This window comes from Mytilus trossulus, chromosome 9 (genome assembly GCF_036588685.1).
Source record: "Mytilus trossulus isolate FHL-02 chromosome 9, PNRI_Mtr1.1.1.hap1, whole genome shotgun sequence".
Lineage (NCBI taxonomy): Eukaryota > Metazoa > Mollusca > Bivalvia > Mytilida > Mytilidae > Mytilus > Mytilus trossulus.
This window is the reverse complement of record NC_086381.1, coordinates 44,651,793-44,673,401: the sequence shown is the minus strand read 5'-3', so window position 1 is coordinate 44,673,401 and position 21,609 is coordinate 44,651,793. Positions and strand designations below refer to the sequence as shown.

Genomic DNA, 21,609 nt, shown 5'->3' with positions numbered 1-21,609 from the left:
TATACACTAGTTTGTTGTTTTATATCATATATATAACAGTTACATGTATATATAATTTTCATCCATTTGTAATAATAGTGCAGTGTAAGTTCATGGTGGACACTCTTCTGTAAAAATTTGATTTTTCTAAAAGATTGGATATGAGTAGCCATTCATATTTTCCTGCAAAAAAACAATCTTCAATGCAGAGTTACCGGTCCTTGCCTGGAGTGTCACAAAATGTTCTTTTAGATATTCTTCAGCATGCTTTGACACAATGTTTCGGTATTATCAATGATTTTTTAACTTATATATGGGCAGGAATTCGCTAATGCTCCTTTAGTGTGACATTGTAAGAAAAAAATAAAAATCATTATAAGCTTCTAAATTTTTTACAAATTATTGCTACAAATGGTGTCCTTCTATTTGTAACCAAAAAGATCATTTTTAAACTTGCGTCAGTTTGGAACCAAAGCAAATAATGAATTTGGAGCATGTAACATGGACACTTTTTCCAAATTGAGATTAATGATTCCTTAACTTATTCAACATTCAATATCATATATATTGATCACAAAACATTGTCTATCATCAAAACTCTAAAATGTATATTTTCATTTCTTTCAGAAATTTTGTGAAAACAAGTTTCTTCTACTTTTCTGTCAATGTTACATGCAATGTTTAAGAGAAAAAATACAGTAAGAATCATTTTCTTTCTGAACATGTAAAGGCTCTTTTTCATTGTGTTACCCTCACATTAAAAAATTGTATTAATATTTTTGCAATTATCTCATTTCTGTCATAAAATAGTGACTTAAATGGTGCATGTAACGTGGACACAAAAAATATGAATAATGAACCATGCCAGAATTGACCTTAAAAGATATAAAAAGCCTCCAAACAACCATCTGAATGTAAATTAAACAATAATACTGCCACATTTCTCATATATGATATTATTTAAATAGTGGTTAATACCAAAACCATTCACCTAAATTTCAGACAGCAGACATATTTTTTAACTATACCAAAAGTTATGCTTGTTCATGGTGGTACACTATGGAAGGCTAAATTAAAAGATATTCAAATGTCAAAATAACCAGAAAAATAAAATTAAGACCAATTTGGCAAAGATAGATCAATTGATGAAGGAGTCATCCAAAATTTCCACAACATGAAACATTTTTATATCAGTAAGTAAGCAACCAGTTTTTTTATGCACAGGGATGACATTGATAAGAAGACAACCACACAACCATCAGCATCCACAAGTTTCTCACTCAATAACTAATACTGACAAAGTAAGGGTACAAAATGATTACATGTATCCCTCATTCATGTGACACAGTTACACTTAAAACTAATAGTATGAAAAACCAAGACAAAACATGGACAAATCTACAAGAGGTTGATACAGCTGCATTTATTGAGAATCTTATTTTCAATCGTTTACATAACTTCTATAAAGAACAATTTGGGTTTCATCTTTGAGGTTGTTGTCTGATAGACATATTACCCCATATCTCGTTTTATTTCTGCTGGTTAATCTTACATTTATGATAACTTTTTAAGGTTTAGTTAAACAATAATTTTATTTCAAACATTCAAAACAAGTTTCTTGTTTCTTGTTTTCTGTCTCCAACATCTTCAACTATCTATCTGAAAAAAGAAAAAAACAAAACAACAATTAATCTACCCTCAAACAGAACCAAAATCCATGCATAGATTATAAAATTTACAATAATATAGAAACTCTCAAATATCTTGTTTCGATTTTTCAATGCCATTTCATCTTGAAAACTTGTTACCTAAACTACAGGAAGCCACAATTTAAAGGGCCCCATAATGACCAGTGTAAAACAATTCAGAAGAGAAAACCAACACCCACTAGACCATAGTCCTGTTTTCAACTTTATTTGGCCTTCTTTTACTTTTTTGTTTCATTGGCGTCACTGAAGAGTCTTTTGTAAACGAAAAGCGTTTCTGGCCTACAAAATTTCAATTCTGGTATCCATGATGAGTTTATTATTATTATTTTGAAATCAGAAGGAGCCTGAACCTCTTATAATGCAAAAGATATTCTGGAATGTCAATTATTGGCATAACAATTTAAAAAAAAATGTTACAAATTGAATTCCTCATGATTTCTATAATGAGCATCAGTAAATACACATGATACATGTGTTGACTGGTGATTGAAAAGGGATAAATAAACAAGATTTTGAAATAACTATCTTCTACACTGCTGTAGAATAGTTAAATTGGAGATAACTAGTATGTCTGCATGCACAGTCACCATCATCTGGTTTTCTGACACAGAAAAACACTACTATCTGACTGGCTGAAAGGACCGTCACCACCTGACTCACTAATAGGGACCTTATCAGACTGGCTTACACAGACATCATAATCTGCCAGGCTGATAGGGTTATCACCATCTGACAGGCTGAAAGGGATATCACCATCTAACTGGCTGACAGGGACATCACCATCTGACTGGCTGACAGGGACATCACCATCTGATTGGCTGACAGGAACATCACCATATGACTGACTGGCAGGAACATCACCAACTGACTGACTAATATGAACATCACCATCTGCCAGGTTGACTAGGACATCACCATCTGTTGGCTGACAGGGATATTACCCTCTGACTGGCTTACAAGAACATCACAGACTGACTGACTGACAGGATCATCACCAACTAACTGATTGACTGATATGTACATCACCATCTTCCAGGCTGACAGGGACATCACCATCTGTCTGGCTGCCAGGGACATCACCATCTGACTGGTTGTCAGGGACAGTATCTTTTTGCAGCATCTTCCTGAGAGTTTTCTTCATCACATTTATTGCTGATCATCTTTTTCTTTCTTTGGTTTATATTGCCTGTAGATTTTTTTTTTTTTTAAATATTGTAAATTTTCAAGACCGACACCAATTTTGTTGTCAATGAAGAAAATACACTTCTATAAAGAATATTTATATTTAGAAATAAAGATGAAGTTTGATGGTGGTAAAACAAGTTAAATTATCAATAATCTCTTTATAGAGCAAAGGAGTTAGTAAATGTTATCAGTTCTGTTCATGCGTGTAACATTGACAGAAAAGTAAAAGGTTGTATGTCAATGTTACATACATGAAGACCAGAAGATATAAGTGGTGTGCTTAATAGTCAACTTTGGAGAAATAATATAATTGCTGCCCAGTAATATCTAATTAATCATTTAGGTTATAAAATGTTATATAAATGTCTGACTTAAAGGAAGTAATACCTTTGCATGTAACATAAAATAATCTTGACACAAAATATTGTTGTCAATGTTACTAACTAGTGTTAAAAGACAAATTAAACAGAAACATGAAAACGCTTTAATTTTGTAAATTAAAAATAAGATAATAGCTCCATATGGCAGTAAGTTTTGTTTACGCATGTAACACTGGCCTGAACATGTAAAAGTCTAAATAATAGACTCTGTCAATGTTACATACACAATTTCTTAATGAAAAAAAAGTTTAATTTGGGTTTACTTTATACATTATTTTTTAAAATAAGTATCATAATAATAACTTTGAATATTAAAAATTAGATAAACTGTTGATTTTAACACAGTAAAATCTTCTCATGTAACACAAAAAAGACCTGATACAAAAATCGTAGTCCATGTTACTCATAAAGTTATCATAGGAGCATCAAAGAAATTGTGTGATGACAATATTTCAGATGTTAGTCATTTATAAACTCAGATAAACTCATTTTAAAGCTCATAACAGAGGTTTGGAAATCAATGCTTTTAAAACATTATAATTCATTGTAATTCTGGGTTATGTATGTAACATTGACAGGAACACCAACAAATGATGAGGAAAAATTGCTGGTCAATCAGGAAAAAAATAAACACAAATAATTCAAACTCATTTATTTCTTTAATATCATTTTAATGAAGCAAATTTAAATTTCAACAAGATTTTATTGATTGAATAATTGTATGCACATTTATTAGGTTGTAGCATGTAACCTGGACGCAGAAGATGTGTCAATGTTACATGCCTTTAAACAATAAGAATTACAAGTAAATATTGTAAAGTCTAGAAATCAAGAAAGATCAACAACTTCTCTGTTTAGAATTCAGCATAAATTTACATTTGATTTAATATTTGCACTGGCCAATTATGCTTTAAGTGTAATAAAGTAATATTGTTTTTATTCTGGTGTCAATGTTACATTTTATGTTTTCAAATTAAGTGGCCAGTTATCTTTATAATGCTGAGAATGAATACAAGTACTAGTTAATCAAATTGGCAATTAATCTGTGGTATTTCATGTAATAAATTAGATTGATAAGGCAAACCGTACAAAAAAAAGCTTTTGCATGTATCATAGACACCTTTCCTTGGTAAATATTTTCGTGTCAATGTTATGTACAGAAATCTCTCCAGCAATAAAATGGATATCGTAAGGTTCAAACCTGTTTAAATACAAGATAAACTTATATTTTTTGACAAAATTGCAAAGCAAGTCACACATCATTATCAAAGAACCTAATTTACACAGAAAGTGCATGTAACACTTCATTGTGAGGTAAAATTAACCTGGTCCCACTCTCTTATCATCTGCTTGATCACTGGTAGATGCCAAGTGTGAAAGATGGCAAAGCCACATTTTAATGTAATTGTCAGTGGGTTGAAATGTGAAAAAAATAATTATGGTAATGCTTACTATAAAAAGTATACAACTGTTATAAAAAGATGAGTATTATTGGGCAGTATTGACACGAAAATGAAATAAATTTTCTTACCTTCTATATTTTTCAAACTTCAGTTGATTGATAAAAATCATGAAATCCAAATTGTACCCATTGTTGACAGCTTTCAAAATTTGCCATGCTGGACCAATAACTTGTTTCCAAAGCTAATCAGCTAATGAAAAGGTGCATGTAACATTTGTTGACCCGAAAAGTTACATGCACTTGTCCATTTTCAAACGTATTTTATTTGCAGCAATAATCGGATTCTGTACAAAATGGGGTTTCTAAATGATAGACCGATCATTTTGCAGTTGATTTTCAACTATTATAGTAGAACAATTCTTCAGGCATATTCTAAATATGGCTAGGGGTTTTGCCACTGCAGAAATGTCACACTTTTTGTCTACAGTTTTCAACTGCCAGCACGTAACAAGTGCTGATTTTTTGTTGATTTTTTCAATTGGATCCAATTTTTTTGCATTTGGCAATAAAGACTAACCCACTTTGATATTTAAACAATGTTTATTCTCCAAATTTGCATGATTTCTTTATTTTTTTAATTGGATAAACACTATTGACCCTAAAATTTCACTAGCGAATTCCTGCCCATATCTAACATCAAAACATTTCATATTATTAATTTGTGTTCTACACAAAGATATTTGTATCAGCATTCATTGAAGAGATGTATTTATAACAAACAATAATGAATGCTATTTTGCACTCATTAATATCCACATACTTATCATGTTTATAGATAGGTTAAAAACCAAAACCAATATTACGTAATGGAAAGAAAGGTTGAAAGCATTACACCAGAATGCCCTCACGGTCATATGCTGCAAAAAGTCAGATATCTTTTTCTTTACAATTCAAGGAAAAAAAAGGCGTAACAGAACTTTGAATAACTTTGATTGATAGTTTCTATTTTTGACAAATTATCCCTATCACAACTTTTGCAATAAAAAAAACTATATAAGAATATGTGGCATGAGTGCCAATGAGACAAATCTCCATCCAAGTCACAATTTGTAAAAGTAAATCATTATAGGTCAAAGTATGGCCTTCAATACAGAGCCTTGGCAACACCAAACAGCAAGCTAGAAAGGACCATAAAAATTTCAAGTGTAAAAAAATTCAAACAAGAAAGCAAAGCTACAGTCTAATTTATATAAAAATGAGAAATGAGAAACACTTATGAATAACCGTTTCAGAAATGATATTGGATATGTTCCTTACGTCATAACTACAATCCCCTTCCCTTTCATGAATGTGACCCACCGAATAAGAATATTTACCAGATTTTTTATCACATAAGCAACACGACTGGTGCCACATGTGGAACAGAATCTGCTTACCCTTCTGAAGCACCTGAGATCAGACCTAGTTTTTGATGGGGTTCGTCTTGTTTATTCTTTAGTTTTCTATGTTGTGTCATGTGTACTATTGTTTGTCTTTTTCATCTTTAGCCATGGTGTTGTCAGTTTATTTTTGATTTATGAGTTTGACTTTCCTTTTGGTATCTTTCGTCCCTCTTTTATGAACTTCATCAACAAACAACAACCACTGAACATTTGCTTCCTGACTTATGACAGGTGCGAACAAATGCAGCAGGTTTAAACGTTTTAATAGGTGCCAACCGTCACCCTAACCTGAGACAATTTTGTGTAATATTACAACATAAAAAGACACACTATAAAATATCAATTGAAAGGGCTTAACTAAATCACACTGAATGAATAAATTTGATCTATGACACAATGTAAATACAAAATTAATACAAAAAGTGTGAGATGTAAAATAATATCAGAAAGACAGCCATGATCTTAGACAAAATGCAGCAAAATAAAATAGCTTACACAGGGAAATAAACATTTTTGTCCATCTGATCGAGTTAACAGATATAGGAAGATGTGGTGTGAGTGCCAATGAGACAACTCTCCATCCAAATAACAATTTAAAAAGTAAACCATTATAGGTTAAAGTATGGCCTTCAACACGGAGCCTTGGCTCACACCGAACAACAAGCTATAAAGGGCCCCAAAATTACTAGTGTAAAACCATTCAAACGGGAAAACCAACTGTCTTATCTATATAAACAAAACGAGAAACGAGAAACACGTATATAATACATAAACAAACGACAACTACTGTACATCAGATTCCTGACTTAGGACAGGTGCAAACATTTGCAGCGGGATTAAACGTTTTAATGGATCCAAACCTTCTCCCTTTTTCTGAAACAATAGCATAACATCACAACATAGAAAAACATACGATAAAATATCAATTGGCAGACTTAACTCAATAAAAAAACGTATGATTACACAATGAACAAATAAATTTGATCTGCGATATCTGAATACAAATGCACAGTTAACTAAATATTAGAGACAAACATTCATGACCAAAAAGCTAACAAAGAAATTCAAACACACTGAGAAATATTTAACCGATCAATGTTTAGAAAAAAACGTTTTTTTATAATCTTGAAGTTTATACAAATGTTGTAAGAACAAGTGAAAAATTGAAGATATTACAAATAATCAAAGCTGGTGTACAGACAAGATCCATATAAATAAAAAATAACAAAAAAGCATTATAAACAGTATCAACAGGTCGAATTAACAAGAAAATACGATTTGAAAGTACTCGCAGTTACTGACAGCTAGTTAAAAGCCAAAACCAATTAATAGTAAAAAATCATGCATCAGAGACTAAAATCGACTAAAACACATCACAGGGATTTAGTATTTTAACGTCATTAATAGTCAAAGAAGACATGACTTGTGCAATGCCAAAAATAAATGTATCGACAGGTAGTAGTATAGTGAAGAGCGACTTCTATAGAAATAAAAGTTAACGTGTCTGTGTCTCTATACATCTTGCCTCAAAAGATAATGAAATTTAGTTATGTTTTAATTTGCTAATGACAAAATCAATATAAGTGCCAATGTGAACTATATTCAGAGATCTAATTACAATATTGGTACGATAACCCTTACTTATAAGTTTGTTTAAAGGTTTGATGAGTTTACAAGGATCACATAGTGATTTCCTCGCTTTAAGTACAATATTACCATAAAATTTAGGATGTGAAATACCATTTTTAATAAGCTTTCTACAGGTATAGCAAAATTTACTAATCAAATCTTTGTATCTATGAAAGAATTTAGTAAAGGTTTTAAGTAATTTATGGTATCGAAATCCCTGACACAAATATTTACCAGTGATGCATTGATTACATTCGTTAAAATCTATGACATCAGAACACACACGGGCAAACCGAACGAGTTGCGATATATAAACACCATATGATGGAGCCAAAGGCACATCGCCGTCTAAAAAAGGAAAATTAACAATAGGAAATGAAAATCGTCTCTTTTGTCGTAAATTTTAGTGTGAAGTTTCCCGTTTGAAATTGAAATGTCTAAATCTAGAAAAGGACAACTGCTGCTGTTTATGTTAGATTTAGTTAAAGTAAGTTCGTTTGGGTAAATTTCTGAAGTATATTTAGAGAACTCTGGATTATTCAACGAAAAAATATCATCCAGATAACGGTAGGTATTTTTGAATGTATCAACCAAATGTAACAATGATGGGTCTTTACTGAGTTTGGTCATAAACTGAGATTCATAGCAATAAGGAAATAAATCTGCTATTAAAGGGGCACAGTTGGTGCCCATAGGAATACTTACTACCTGACGATACACTTTATCGCCAAAACGTACATAAATGTTATCAAGCAGAAAGTTTAAAGCTTCAATCATATCCTCACATTTCTAGTAAGTGTATCTAGCATACTTTCCTTTTTCGTTACAGAAAAAGGCCTTAAACGAGTTACAGCAAATAAAATTATAATGAGATTTTTCGAAAGACCATTTAATCAAATACAAAAACTTTTCCTTTATAAGATTGTGTGGAAGTGTAGTGTACAGAGTAGAAAAATCATAACTGTCAACAGAATTGTAAGAACCATTGAAAGCATGTATTTTATCTAAAACCTCTAAAGAATTTTTAACACTCCAAAAATAATTAATACCATTATTTTCATAAGCTTTATTACAAAAGTTAATAACCAGTTCTTTGATAGTAGTAAGGGAGGTGGTTAGAAGCACTGATATATAAGTAGTAGAACACTCACTCGAAGCGGAGATGAAACGGAATTTAAATGTTTTTTTGTGTAATTTTGGTAACCAGTACATGGTAGGGACTTTCAAGTGTTCGGAAGATGCTTTAAGCTGGGCAGTGGTATGCTTGTTAACGATTCGACTCTCTGTGGTGCGCACTGACCTGAATGTAGAGGAATTGATAATTTCGTTTTGAAGAACTTGCGTGTAGTATATGCGTCACACCACCACTACATTATTTGCTGCCTTGTCTGCCGGTACGAACACAAATGAGATATTCGAATATCAACAGTATTCATAATTTTATTCAAATAACTGTCTAAAGATTTTTTATCAGATTTTTCACGTTTGCACCAATTTTTACAATAGGCAGACAGAGCGTCTTTAATGACATGACAACACTGTTTCCAATCTATTGTAGATGGAGGACGGTATTTCGGTCCTTTCTTTAGAAAAGTTATGACTTCACGGTCATCGACTATGTTGAGGTCTCCTGTGATAACATGACCATAGGGAACATATTTAAAACTAGATGTTTTGCAATCTCAAGTGGAAGGAACATTATTTTCTATATTGACGTCTGTTGTAATTGACGTATAATTGAAAATCAAATTTCTGCTCGTTTTTTTATAAGAATACGAAATAATGGGTTGTTCTATATTATCAAAATATGGAGGTATTAAGCTATAGACAGAAGAGTCATTGAATATGCTAGACAAATTAATAAAATCAATACCTCTATTTATATATTTTAATTTGAGAAAATGTCGTTTATGATTTTCAGGTTTATCAATAATAGGAAAAAGTCTGTGATGACAAAAGGCTGTAATAATAACGGGTGTATTCATAAAATGGGCTAAAAAAAGAAATTTTATCACCCTCCAGAAAAATAGCATATAATTTACTTATAGGTATCTGACCCAGTTTGCATAATACTTGATGTCTGCCATTATTCTTTATTATAGATAACAGATCAGCAAGTGTATAATTTATACGATGTTTAATACGTTGATTGTGGTTCTTGCGTTTACCATGAGACCTATTATTTCTAAGTCGTTTATCAACAATATCAATGACATCGATATGAGTTTTAGATATGTTCCCCTGCCCTAATATTTTATCATTTAGACCGAGAGGATAAGCTGTTTGAAGTCTTTTTATCCAAAACAATTCGCGAACTTCGCATGATTTTTCAAATTGCTTGTGCGATTCTCCTGGTTGTTTTTGAATGGTTTCGAGCGGTTGGAATTTTATATATTTCAGATTATGATTATGCTTATCTAAATGCTGATATACTAAACTTTTGAATTTTTTGGGTATTCAACTGATTTTTATAGTTCGTTCTTATGTTGTACTGTTATAACACTGTCCCAGGTTAAGAGGAGGGTTGGAATCCCGCTAACATGTTTAACCCCGCCACATTGTTTATGTATGTGTCTGTCCCAAGTCAGGAGCCTGTAAATTCAGTGGTTGTAGTTTGTTTATGTGTTACATATTTGTATTTCGTTCTTTTTTTTTTTACATAAATAAGGACTTTAGTTTTCTGGTTTGAATAGTTTTACATTGTCTTATCAGGGCCTTTTATAGCTGACTATGCGGTTTGGGCTTTGCTCATTGTTGAAGGCCGTACGGTGACCTATAGTTGTTAATGTCTGTGTCATTTTGGACATTTGTGGAGTGTTGTCTCATTGGCAATAATACCACATCTTCTTTTTTATATAATTTTGTTGTAAGGTATATATACATGGAGTACAGAAATATTTCAGCCTTTTTTTTCAATATTAAAAGGTCAAATATCATAACTGAAGAACAGTGAAAGCGGAGCCCCGCAAGTTTGGACTTGGTCTGTTTTTACTGGTAATAAGCATTTTAATTTGTTGTAACAGGTTGAGGAAAACTAAAGTTAAAGAAATGAAACTAAATTTCACAATGTACTACATACAGGACAAGGGTAAACCTTAATGCTCCCTTTATCTAGTGGAGTCCAGGGGTTAAAAATAAATCTGAAAATTCCTGATATTTTTGATTGCCCTAGTTTATCTAAATCTTTCAAAATCTATAAAATCTATATTTTGCTATGTGTGTATAACATGTATAATATACTATCTTACTATCAAGTCTGTGAGGTAGTCTTTTTCTGGGTCACTTCCATGTGCTTCCTTTGTTCCGTTTACTGATAGATGGTAATTATAGTATCTGGAATTTCCAACCTAAAAAAATAGAAATGACTTTTTTCATGGTATGAATATAAATTGCAAGTCAAGAATATCATGAATATTCTATGTGATATTTTAAGCAGATGGGCTATACCCCTATTCTGTTTTAAAGTGCAAAGGACTATAGAATAGATGTTTATAAATCTATAGTTATTAAATGTTTGCAATAAAACTGCATTTCCAGAGATTAACTCTATAAAAGGCTTTCTATAATTGTGGAAAATTTAGTTCATATAGTACCCTGAAAAATAAACCATATAATCAATGAGGAAATCTCTCAACTGAAAAAATAAAATTGAACTATTATTGCCAATCTGGAATAAATTGGACATTTTGACATCCGGATCATGACTGTTCATGTAAGTTTAGGGGAACATAATTGCCATGTGAAATATCTCCCACCTGTGTATAAGGTAGATTAGTCACACAGTGGTAGTATGCTGCAACATGCCAAAGATAGTCAAAGTCCCATAACTCAAGCAGAAAATATTAAATCAAATCAAAATGATTGTTAAAAGTACGGTCTATTACACATGATAGCAAACAAGACTACCATATTTTAAAGATTTGTTATTTTTAAATGGTCTCAGAAGAGTCAATGTGCATCAAAGGTTATAAAGAAAATGGTCAATGTCACATTACACCCTAAAAAAATGTAAAATCAAAATGCCAGATCTAACAGTGGTTTCTTAGGCTTTGAGAAATCAACTAGACATTTGGTCAAATAAGACAGGGCATGAACATACATGATTTTGACAATTACAAAATTTTAAATGATATTTGGTCCAGTAATGCATATCATATAAATAAACCAAACTAATGTGTACTGGCCTAAATTGTCCTATATATGACCAGCTGCACGAGTTTACTGGCCTAAAATGTCCTATATATGACCAGCTGCACATGTTTACTGGCCTAAATTGTCCTATGTATGACCAGCTGCACGCCTCCATTACTAATACTTACAAGTCCATTCCACCAGTCCCATCCAGGAGGTATATGTTGAACTCCACCAGTTGCTGGGAAACCATACTGTGTAATAAAAACAAATTCAAATTGTATCTGTAGTCTATTAATAATTGGCATACTATCAAGGAATGATCTTGGAAGTTGAAAAATATAAAGGGCATGTGATGTGAAGAAAAACATGCTCAGTCATTTATATCTACAAGTTTTTCATTTCTAAACATTGCCTTTTCTTCAGTGTTAAAAAAACCTTGTGCACACAAGTACATGAATTATGAATTTAGCAGTATGCAAGCTTTAAAATTTTGCACTGTTGTTCAGAAAAATTCTAACACATGGTCATACACGTCATATGCATAGCTAAATAATGCATTTGTTAAAAAATACCTGGTTTAAATATTTTCCAGCAAAGAATGTGGTGTAAGACTGTTTTTTCATGTACACTGGAAAGGCATCCACTTCCTGTGTTTTCTGCCACTCGGGACTACTACATCCTCCTACTATTGAGTTGTTGTAAGCTTTGTGACTACTAACATACTTTCCCGTCAAAATACTCGATCTGCTTGGGCAACATAGTGGTGAGGCTACATACTGAAGTATAAATAAACTTGGTATAAATAACAGACAAATGAATATTAACGCTGAAACTCCTCTTTGATCCCAAAATTAAATAGGCACTGGCTATGGTTACATGGAAATGTAACAATAATAAAAATATTACAGACTAATTGCAAGAATGAAAGGTTGGGTGAGGAACTGATTATTAACGAATGTAACAATAATTATTAAGGCTATGGTTACATTGTGTTATTGTTACATTTATTCACGTCAATGTATGCTGGAACTAGTAAAATAAAACTTGAAAACTTAATTTGAAATTTACAAAATTGCATACAATTCTAAAAAACATTATTTGCAGTATTACAGTTTTTACAAAGCCAATATATTGTTTTTGGGAGCATACATGTATCTTAGTCCAGCAAATCTAGGTGAAATGAAACAGTCAACACAAATGAGTGATGCAGCATATGCACATCAGTATTTCATACTCTAAATTTCATTCTGTACTATCCTTCTTTGCAGTTAAAGACACTTTCAATGTCTGTCATGCTTCAGCTGATAAAAATATTTGTTTACTATTGCGATCAAGTATTTGTATATAAATATCCTTGGTGTGATGTTTATACTTTCACATGTGAGGTTGTAATATGATTTCATTACCGTCCATTACTGATTTTTAGTTCACCTCCAATTTCAATATCCAGCTAATTACTAGTCAACATTTGCCAACATGTTGAAAGTGATTGAATCAGTGTTTTCATTTTCAGAGTCAAGATATTTCGTTATAGTAATTTCATTCTAATTGGATTCTTACTATACAAATCATTGATAGTTCAGATAATGAGATATTACAGATTACAGATTGGTGAAAAAAATAATCAACACAAGTTTAATGCATAGAAGGTTTAAGTTTAATTAATCTAGCATGCATTACGCGCATTAATGTACAGTAACAATAATTCAATGTAACCATAGCCTCAATTATTATTGTCACATTCGTAATTAATCAGATCTAAGCTTACCCAACCCTGTATTACAGCAATTAGTTTGAGACCAATGTAACAATAGTATTTTTTATTATTGTTACATTTCCATGTAACCATAGCCAGTGCCAATTAAAAAATCCCAATCACAAGACAATACAAATTGCAGTTTTAGATATCCCTGAAAACACACAAACTATGCAAGATGTCAGAAGTGTTGCATGGATCTGTGTTGTACAAAAAATATCCAATTAAATTACATATAATGAGGAACTCTTGCACACATTTTTAACCAGAGTTATCTCCCATTGTAACATTTAAATTTCAATATGTTTTTCTAAAAAACTTCCAAAAAGTTATGAATAAAAAAAAATGTTAACATGCATCATGTACATGCAAATGACACAATAGATGTTAAACATATCCACTGATCTAGAAGTCAACATAAAGTCCTCAATAATGGACCAATTTCAAGCTCTAGATTGCTGAGAGTATAAAAAAAACTTGTTCCCCTGGTACATCTAACCTCATCATCATTCTCAACTTAAGGACAACAGTATGTTTCCCGTACTCATTTGTGGTAGAATTTTAGTATCTTTACAACATTAAAAATTTTAAACCAAATTAATTCTTGTTGTTCAAAATGTAGCTTGATGTTAATCTTTAAATTGGAATAACTTATTTTAATAAAGAAGACTTGCTTACATCATTGTACATAGATAAAAAAAAAAAAAAAAAAAAAAAAAGGTCTACACATGTATTTGTTTTTTAGTGTTCAGTCAGCAGTGTTATGTTTATTTCTCTGATATTTCCCACAAATCTTTTTTACAAACTTACCATGGAATTAAATAACATCCCATTATCTCCAATTAACTTGTTTGTCTTCACAATGGGAATCTGCAAAAAAATGTTATGAATTGGCTATTTTTAACAATTTAAATTTTAGAAACCACATATAAAAAGAAAATCAACTTTTAATGTACATTACAACTTGACCACTAACAAACTTTGAGTTTGGTAATTATTCCAAAAGCATGTTTCATATTGGCTGTAAAATTGTTATCATGTTTTCATTGACATTAATTACATAAGTCATGTACATTTTTTTTTTTAACTTGTAAGTCTTAACATAAGATTTTAATCATGTTGATTGTATGTACAAAAATCTATTATTTCAAACATAATACTTTAAGTTTCATAACAAATCTTTTGTCTATAGGGTTTAACTTTACTATTTTCTTTATCAACTGAATTGATATACAGGCTATCAACCAGTTAGCATGGAAAGACATTTTTCCAGCTTGCCCTGACATCAACTTAAAAAATTACCATCTTCCTATATATATCTAAATAGATTTTCACAGAGTATTAAGGAGCAACTAGCTCTGTCAATTAAATTGACAACCATATGGGATTTCATATTAAGCATGTCGGTAACACTTTCAGGGAGGGACTTTTCAATGTAGTTGATGTTTTTAGTGATACAGTAAAATTGAGAATGGAAATGGGGAATGTGTCAAAGAGACATCTACCGGACCATAGAACAGACAACAGCAGGAGGTCACTAACAGGTCTTCAATCCAGCGAGAAATTCCTGCACCCGGAGGCGTCATGTTTATGGGTTGGAGAGGGTGCAATCAAGTTTTAGTATTATAGGTGTTAACAAATCTTAGACTTAAAGAGTAAAAAAGTTTATTTTGGTTTTTTTTCCTGATAAATGATAGTTTTGTCATGGTCTGAATGTTTTTGTCTCACTTTAAAAATTAATGATTGTCTTACAGTTACTGTTAGTTTGAGATATTTTTAATTTCTAATTGTTAAATAATGTGACCATGCATAATACGATTGGTTGAATAGGAAAAAATTGCTGAATGTTTTCATTGTTATCTCTGAATCTGTACGCATAACATTTGGCAGGATGGAACTGCATTTACTAGTCTTTTTCCCATCCATGCATATTATAAGTAAGTGAGTAATTAAGTAAATTTCATTTATAGTCGGGCATGATATGTACAAATCAGTGGCGGATCCAGAACTTTTCCTAAAGGGGGGAGGGGGGCCCGCTGACTGACCTATGGGGGGGCCCACTCCAGTCATTCATCAGTGATTCCCTATATAATCAACCAAATTTTTCCCACAAAAGGGGTCCCCCCCCCCCCCCTGGATCCGTCTATGCAAATCAACAAGGTAAACATACAGTTCTTAAACCAACTCATTATAGTTGCCCATTCTGGTTAGAAAATAGTCTGATTCGACTTTTATGTATAAAGTGTGGTAAATTGTTAATATAATACTGGGAATTTTATTGCATGATCAACATACAGCCAGGGACATCACAATAACAATAATGGTAAAAGTTTTTTGTACTTTAAGTTCTAGCATTTTGTAAGAAGAGCATGTTAAAATAGTACCTGTCCTCCAAGTATTAAATCTTGGTCATCTGTAAGAACAAACACAATGTTTGGTTTCCTTGACATCGTTTCTCGAATTGAAAAACAAGTCAATAACGTAAATATTATTATAAGTACAAGCATCCTACCCGCCTTACAACTTCTGCAATCTGAAAATATGTCACATGACAGTCACGTGATTGAAAGGAGTTGTTCCCCCTTCATTGGGTTCAATCGAAAAACTGAATCATGTGACCGCAATGTTACTTTATTTCCTGTAAAAAGACTATCGAAAGAACTAAACGTGGGCGTAAATACGTAGTAAGTTAAACAAAGAATTGACTTAACACATAATTTAATTTCTTATTTCTGTCTAAATTACCAAGAAAAAATATATGCCCACCTACTTGCATTTTCTGTTATAGAGACAAACTGAAAGTAAAACAAGTGAACATGAGAATACACACATGATGGAGACAGATCTTTTAGGGAGCGTCTTTTTACCACAGAACACCACAGACTACCACAGAACACCACAGAATACCACAGAACACTAAAAATATACCACAGAACACTTATAATATGCCACAGAACTCCTAAATAGTAACAATTCAGATATTGCAGTTGTTGTTATTGCTAATTATGTCTATAATATGACTTTATTAGTCAAACAAATTAAAAATTTCAATCCAGTGTCGACTCATTGTTATACGCCCCAAATCGACTTGGCCTTTAATTGGGACCAGACTAAAAATTAATGTAAGACCAATTATCGAGAAAACAACATAGAATTCTACCAATTTTAAATACCTATAAATTATAGTTTACATGTATTTGTATTTAATTGTTGAAAATTGAAGGTTGAAGACTGAATCTTACGTTTGTGTGTGTGTGTGTGTGTGAGTATCTTCCTCAAATTTCAAGTGAAAAAATTCAAGTTTAGATAAGTCTTGTCTGTGGTAAAATTTCAATAATAATAAAGATATAAAATTAAAGTTGAAAATTTTAATTTGATTACATAAATAACAAACAATTCAATAAATACATGGTCAAGGTAATTAATGTCTTTTTTTCGGCTTTTTCTGTTCTTGGCCTTTTTCTCTGCATAATAATGTGCCATATACACTTTGAATTAATAGAGCCTATCTCGGAGCTGAATAGAAAACTAATTCAATATCAAAATTTAAAATATAAAATTACCAAATTGTAACTTCATGAACATATAATATACAAAATTACCAAATTATAAACTTCATGAACATATAATATGCCGTAACTTAACTTTCACTAAACAATTCAAAATTTGGTGACTATGTGGATCGCATCTATCCCATCGAATTGGAGATAAAGGATACTACAGATACAGTTAAGTCGGCTTCATATCTTGACTTACATCTAGAAATTGACAATGAGGGTCGGTTGAAGACAAAACTTTACGACAAAAGAGATGATTTCAGCTTTCCAATTGTGAACTTTCCATTTCTAAGTAGCAACATTCCAGCAGCACCTGCATACGGGGTATATATCTCCCAATTGATACGATATTCCCGTGCTTGCATTTCCTATCATGATTTTCTTGATAGAGGGTTACTGCTCACAAGGAAGCTATTAAACCAAGAGTTCCAAATGGTGAAGTTGAAATCATCCCTTCGTAAATTTTACGGACGCCATCACGAGTTGGTTGACCGTTATGGAATAACCGTTTCACAAATGATATCGGATATGTTCCTTACGTCGTAACTACAATCCCCTTCCCTTTCATGAATTTGACCTACCGAATTAGACTATTTACCGGATTTGTAATCACATAAGCAACACGACGGGTGCCGCATGTGGAGCAGGATCTGCTTACCCTTCCGGAGCACCTGAGATCACCCCTAGTTTTTGGTGGGGTTCGTGTTGTTTATTCTTTAGTTTTCTATGTTGTGTCATGTGTACTATTGTTTTGCTGTTTGTCTTTTTCATTTTTAGCCATGGCGTTGTCAGTTTGTTTTAGATTTACGAGTTTGACTGTCCCTTTGGTGTCTTTCGTCCCTCTTTTAATAAGAAAGATGAATTAACAAAACTTGACACGCGTCGTTAATAAATGTGTTAAATGTGATAATCAATCACTTATCATAAATAAAGCCTACCTCGGTAATAAATAGAAAACAAATTCAATGTCAAATATTTAAAATAAAAAATTACCAAATTGTAAATTTCATAAACATATTATATTCCGTAACTTAATAAGAAAGATGAATTAACAAATTTGACACGCGTCGGTGATAAATATGTTAAATGTGATAATCAATCACTTAATTATCATAAATCGCAATTAACAATTGTGCCATATACATTTTGAATTAACAAATCCTGACACGCGTAAGTAATAAAAAGATAAAACCGATTCAACATATAAAGAAATTCAGTGTATGAAACAAAAATTTACAAAAATTGTGCAAATATGACACTCATAGTGGTACCATGAATTGCAAGAGTCACACTGTACTGAGTTCTTGGAGCAGTTCTGTCTGCAGTCACCACAGGGCCAAAAAATCGACCTTTTTAGCTACGAAACTTTGCGTTTTGGCATTTTGACTTTACTGATTAACTTTTAAACTTTATAATAGATTTAGAAAGATTTTTGGAATTTATTTTTTGTTCTATCAATATATAACCTTTGATCAATATCTTTAAATTTTGAAGCCAATCGTAAATTTGACCAATAATATTAACAGGAAATAAAATATTGTCCACTTATTTTCATCATAAGTAAAAGATGGTCCAATAACATTTACAGGAAGAAATTGTGATTCCAGTACTTTATGGTTTCATGTTTCCATTGTCTAACAAAAGATTTGAGACGTCGCTAACAGAACACAAATGTGAAATGACTTCTCTTGAGACATTGTTAAAAAAAACAAAAAGTTATGTAGGACTTCTTTTAAATTTCCATTTCTTTTGACAGCGTGGTTGAATTATAGAAGCCATCCGTTCTTTTTAAATTTTGACATAGACCTCATTATATAGTGGGTTGTATTTGTTTAATTACTCTTAATAATGACCATAACATAGACTTTTTTTTACAAGCATTATTAAAAAAAAAGATTTATAAAATCATATAAGTATGTCAATAGGAAAACCCATTCAAAGATATTGCATGATTATGTATTAAAATCGTGCTAAAGGAACTTTATGCATTTCAAATAGAATTTAAATATATTCATAATAAGTAATCAGTCAAAGTCCTCGATCTCTTTCAGTCGGTTAGATTTTGATATTTGTCTCTTGTCTTATTTTTGGTAAAACTATATTTTATATAAGAAAAAGAAAGAAATGAATAAAATATATATATATATTTGGTGGTTTGCGGAGTTGTCATGTTATAGACTTTCCTTTCCTGTTCGGCGTGTTCAATGTAGATATATTTGATATTTAAACTTTAATTTAATATGATTTGTTGCATTATAACTGATATAATATATTAAGGTCACAATTAATACAATAAAACAAAATAAAATAAAAAATAAATTGCGCTGTTTAGCGATATGCGGTTTGCGATCTGTGATGAAATTTAGATTTTCTGTCTAATTAATATTAGTTCATGGATTTTTTAAGTTATTTTAATGTTATGTTGCATATTTTAGTTGTTGTTTGTTTTTATGTTCTGTGGTATATTTTTAGTGTTCTGTGGTATATCTTTAGTGTTCTGTGGTATATTTTTAGTGTTCTGTGGTATTCTGTGGTGTTCTGTGGTAAAAAGACGCTCCGGATCTTTTATATTCATATTCTGAAGTCATTTGCATGCACTTTGACGTTTATTTTAAATATAACCACCTTAGAAATTCCTTATCAAACAGGGAATTCATGAAGGTAGATGTTGGCAGAAAAATTAAAGTTCATCATAACTTTGTCTCTGACCGTCCAATACACCTTATCGCTATTTGTCCGCCATTACTTGATATCTCATAGGTTCCCGTAAAATTTTGACGTCATAAAACAAAACATCTGACGCCACAATGGAAAAGTGATTGTTGTATGCGTCAAAAGGTCAAGCGGCCGGGTCGGCAGGCCGAGTAGGCTAATAGCGATAAGGTGTATATTATCTATAATGATTGTATTTACACCACACAATTTACTCAGTATACAGACAATGATGGGCAATCCAGTAAATTATTTTAATTGTTGCAATTAGAATTTTAAGATAAACACACAAAAACATAAAGACTATAGTACTCCAGTTGACAAACAGTCTCTCAAGATTGGCGTTCATTATCACTGAACTAGTATATATTTGTTTAGGGGCCAGCTGAAGAACGCCTCCGGGTGCGGGAATTTCTCGCTACATTGAAGACCTGTTGGTGACCTTCTGCTTTTGTTTTATTTTTTTAATTTTTTTTTTATTATTTTTTTTATTTGGTCGGGTTGTTGTCTCTTTGACACATTCCCCATTTTCATTCTCAATTTTATCTCAAGACTAGTACTCTCAATGTCAGACTTGTAAATTTTATTTTTCTTGAAACAGAATAACTGGCCACAAAATCCAACATAGTTACCTTTCATCATGCATGAAAATAATGTAAAAAAAGCATTAAAAAAATGGAAAGAAGACTGCAAAATTGAACATTGAATTTCATCATAAATGTTACAGATCTCTTAAATATAAAACTCCAATTAGCTGCTACTAGTCTTCAAAATCAATGATAGCTATTCACAAGATAAATACACAACTTGTAACCTTTCTAAATCAATGATTATATAAGCTATTCACAAGATAAATACAGAACGTATGACCTTTCTAAATCAATGGTAGCTATTCACAAGATAAATACAGAACTTATAACCTTTCTAAATCAATGATAGCTATTCACAAGATAAATACAGAACTTATAACCTTTCTAAATCATGTAAATCAATGATAGCTATTCACAAGATAAATACAGAACTTATAACCTTTCTAAATCAAAGATAACTTTTCACAAGATAAATACAGAACTTGTAATCTTTCTAAATCAATGTCAGCTATTCACAAGATAAATACAGAACTTGTAACCTTTCTAAATGTGGACTTTAAGCTGGTGCCTATTAAATTTTAAAAGCACCTGGAATATATTGGTGTATGGGTAAGATTAGATGAAAAGTTTTTTGTTGATCTTACATGTTATCCTATTTTCAGATGGACCTTCAGGACAATCTTAATGAAATGGCAGTGTCATCTCTATGATGCATATTCAATCATGATATAAAGATTTAATAATCAAAATTCCATGGCTGAGTCTACATCAGCAGAACCAGACTGGACTCACATCTTGGTAGAAACATCTAGTCTGGATGATGTAAAGGGTGCACTCAGAGGTTCATCTAGACTAAAGTTTACATGTATTGATGTGTCATCTAAGTTTCTGGCCTTTGGTAGCAATACAGGCAGTGTGTATGTGTTTGGAAGATCTAATCACAAACATCCACAGATTATATTCCCTGAAATCGTAAGTGTTTCTTAACTAAAATTACCTCAGAGGATATCCTTTCTGAAGTTAATGAGGCTATTGCTTCTTTAAGAAATGCAGGTTGATTAAAAAGAAATACTTAATTAGCATGATTACAAATGTACTTTTATTGTCAAAAGTATTAAAAATGAACTCAACAAT

The 21,609-nt window shown here is 31.7% G+C and overlaps 2 protein-coding genes across 2 annotated transcripts in view; one reads left to right on the top strand and one right to left on the bottom strand.

Moving 5' to 3' along the window:
* LOC134682978 (N-acetylglucosamine-6-sulfatase-like) overlaps positions 1-16,186 on the bottom strand; it is a 37,060-nt gene extending 20,874 nt beyond the window's left edge. The window contains exons 1-5 of the mRNA XM_063541947.1: positions 16,001-16,186; positions 14,427-14,486; positions 12,433-12,636; positions 12,046-12,111; positions 10,975-11,073 (exon numbers count right to left, since the gene is read on the bottom strand). Of these exons, the coding sequence (XP_063398017.1) occupies positions 10,975-11,073; positions 12,046-12,111; positions 12,433-12,636; positions 14,427-14,486; positions 16,001-16,123 (552 nt within the window). The 5' untranslated portion in view covers positions 16,124-16,186. The remainder of the gene's footprint in view (positions 1-10,974; positions 11,074-12,045; positions 12,112-12,432; positions 12,637-14,426; positions 14,487-16,000) is intronic.
* The window catches only part of LOC134684657 (BLOC-2 complex member HPS5-like), a 35,961-nt gene continuing 30,532 nt past the window's right edge, over positions 16,181-21,609 (top strand). Inside the window, exons 1-2 of the mRNA XM_063543960.1 lie at positions 16,181-16,300; positions 21,138-21,447. Coding sequence (XP_063400030.1) covers positions 21,229-21,447 — 219 coding nt within the window. The 5' untranslated portion in view covers positions 16,181-16,300; positions 21,138-21,228. The remainder of the gene's footprint in view (positions 16,301-21,137; positions 21,448-21,609) is intronic.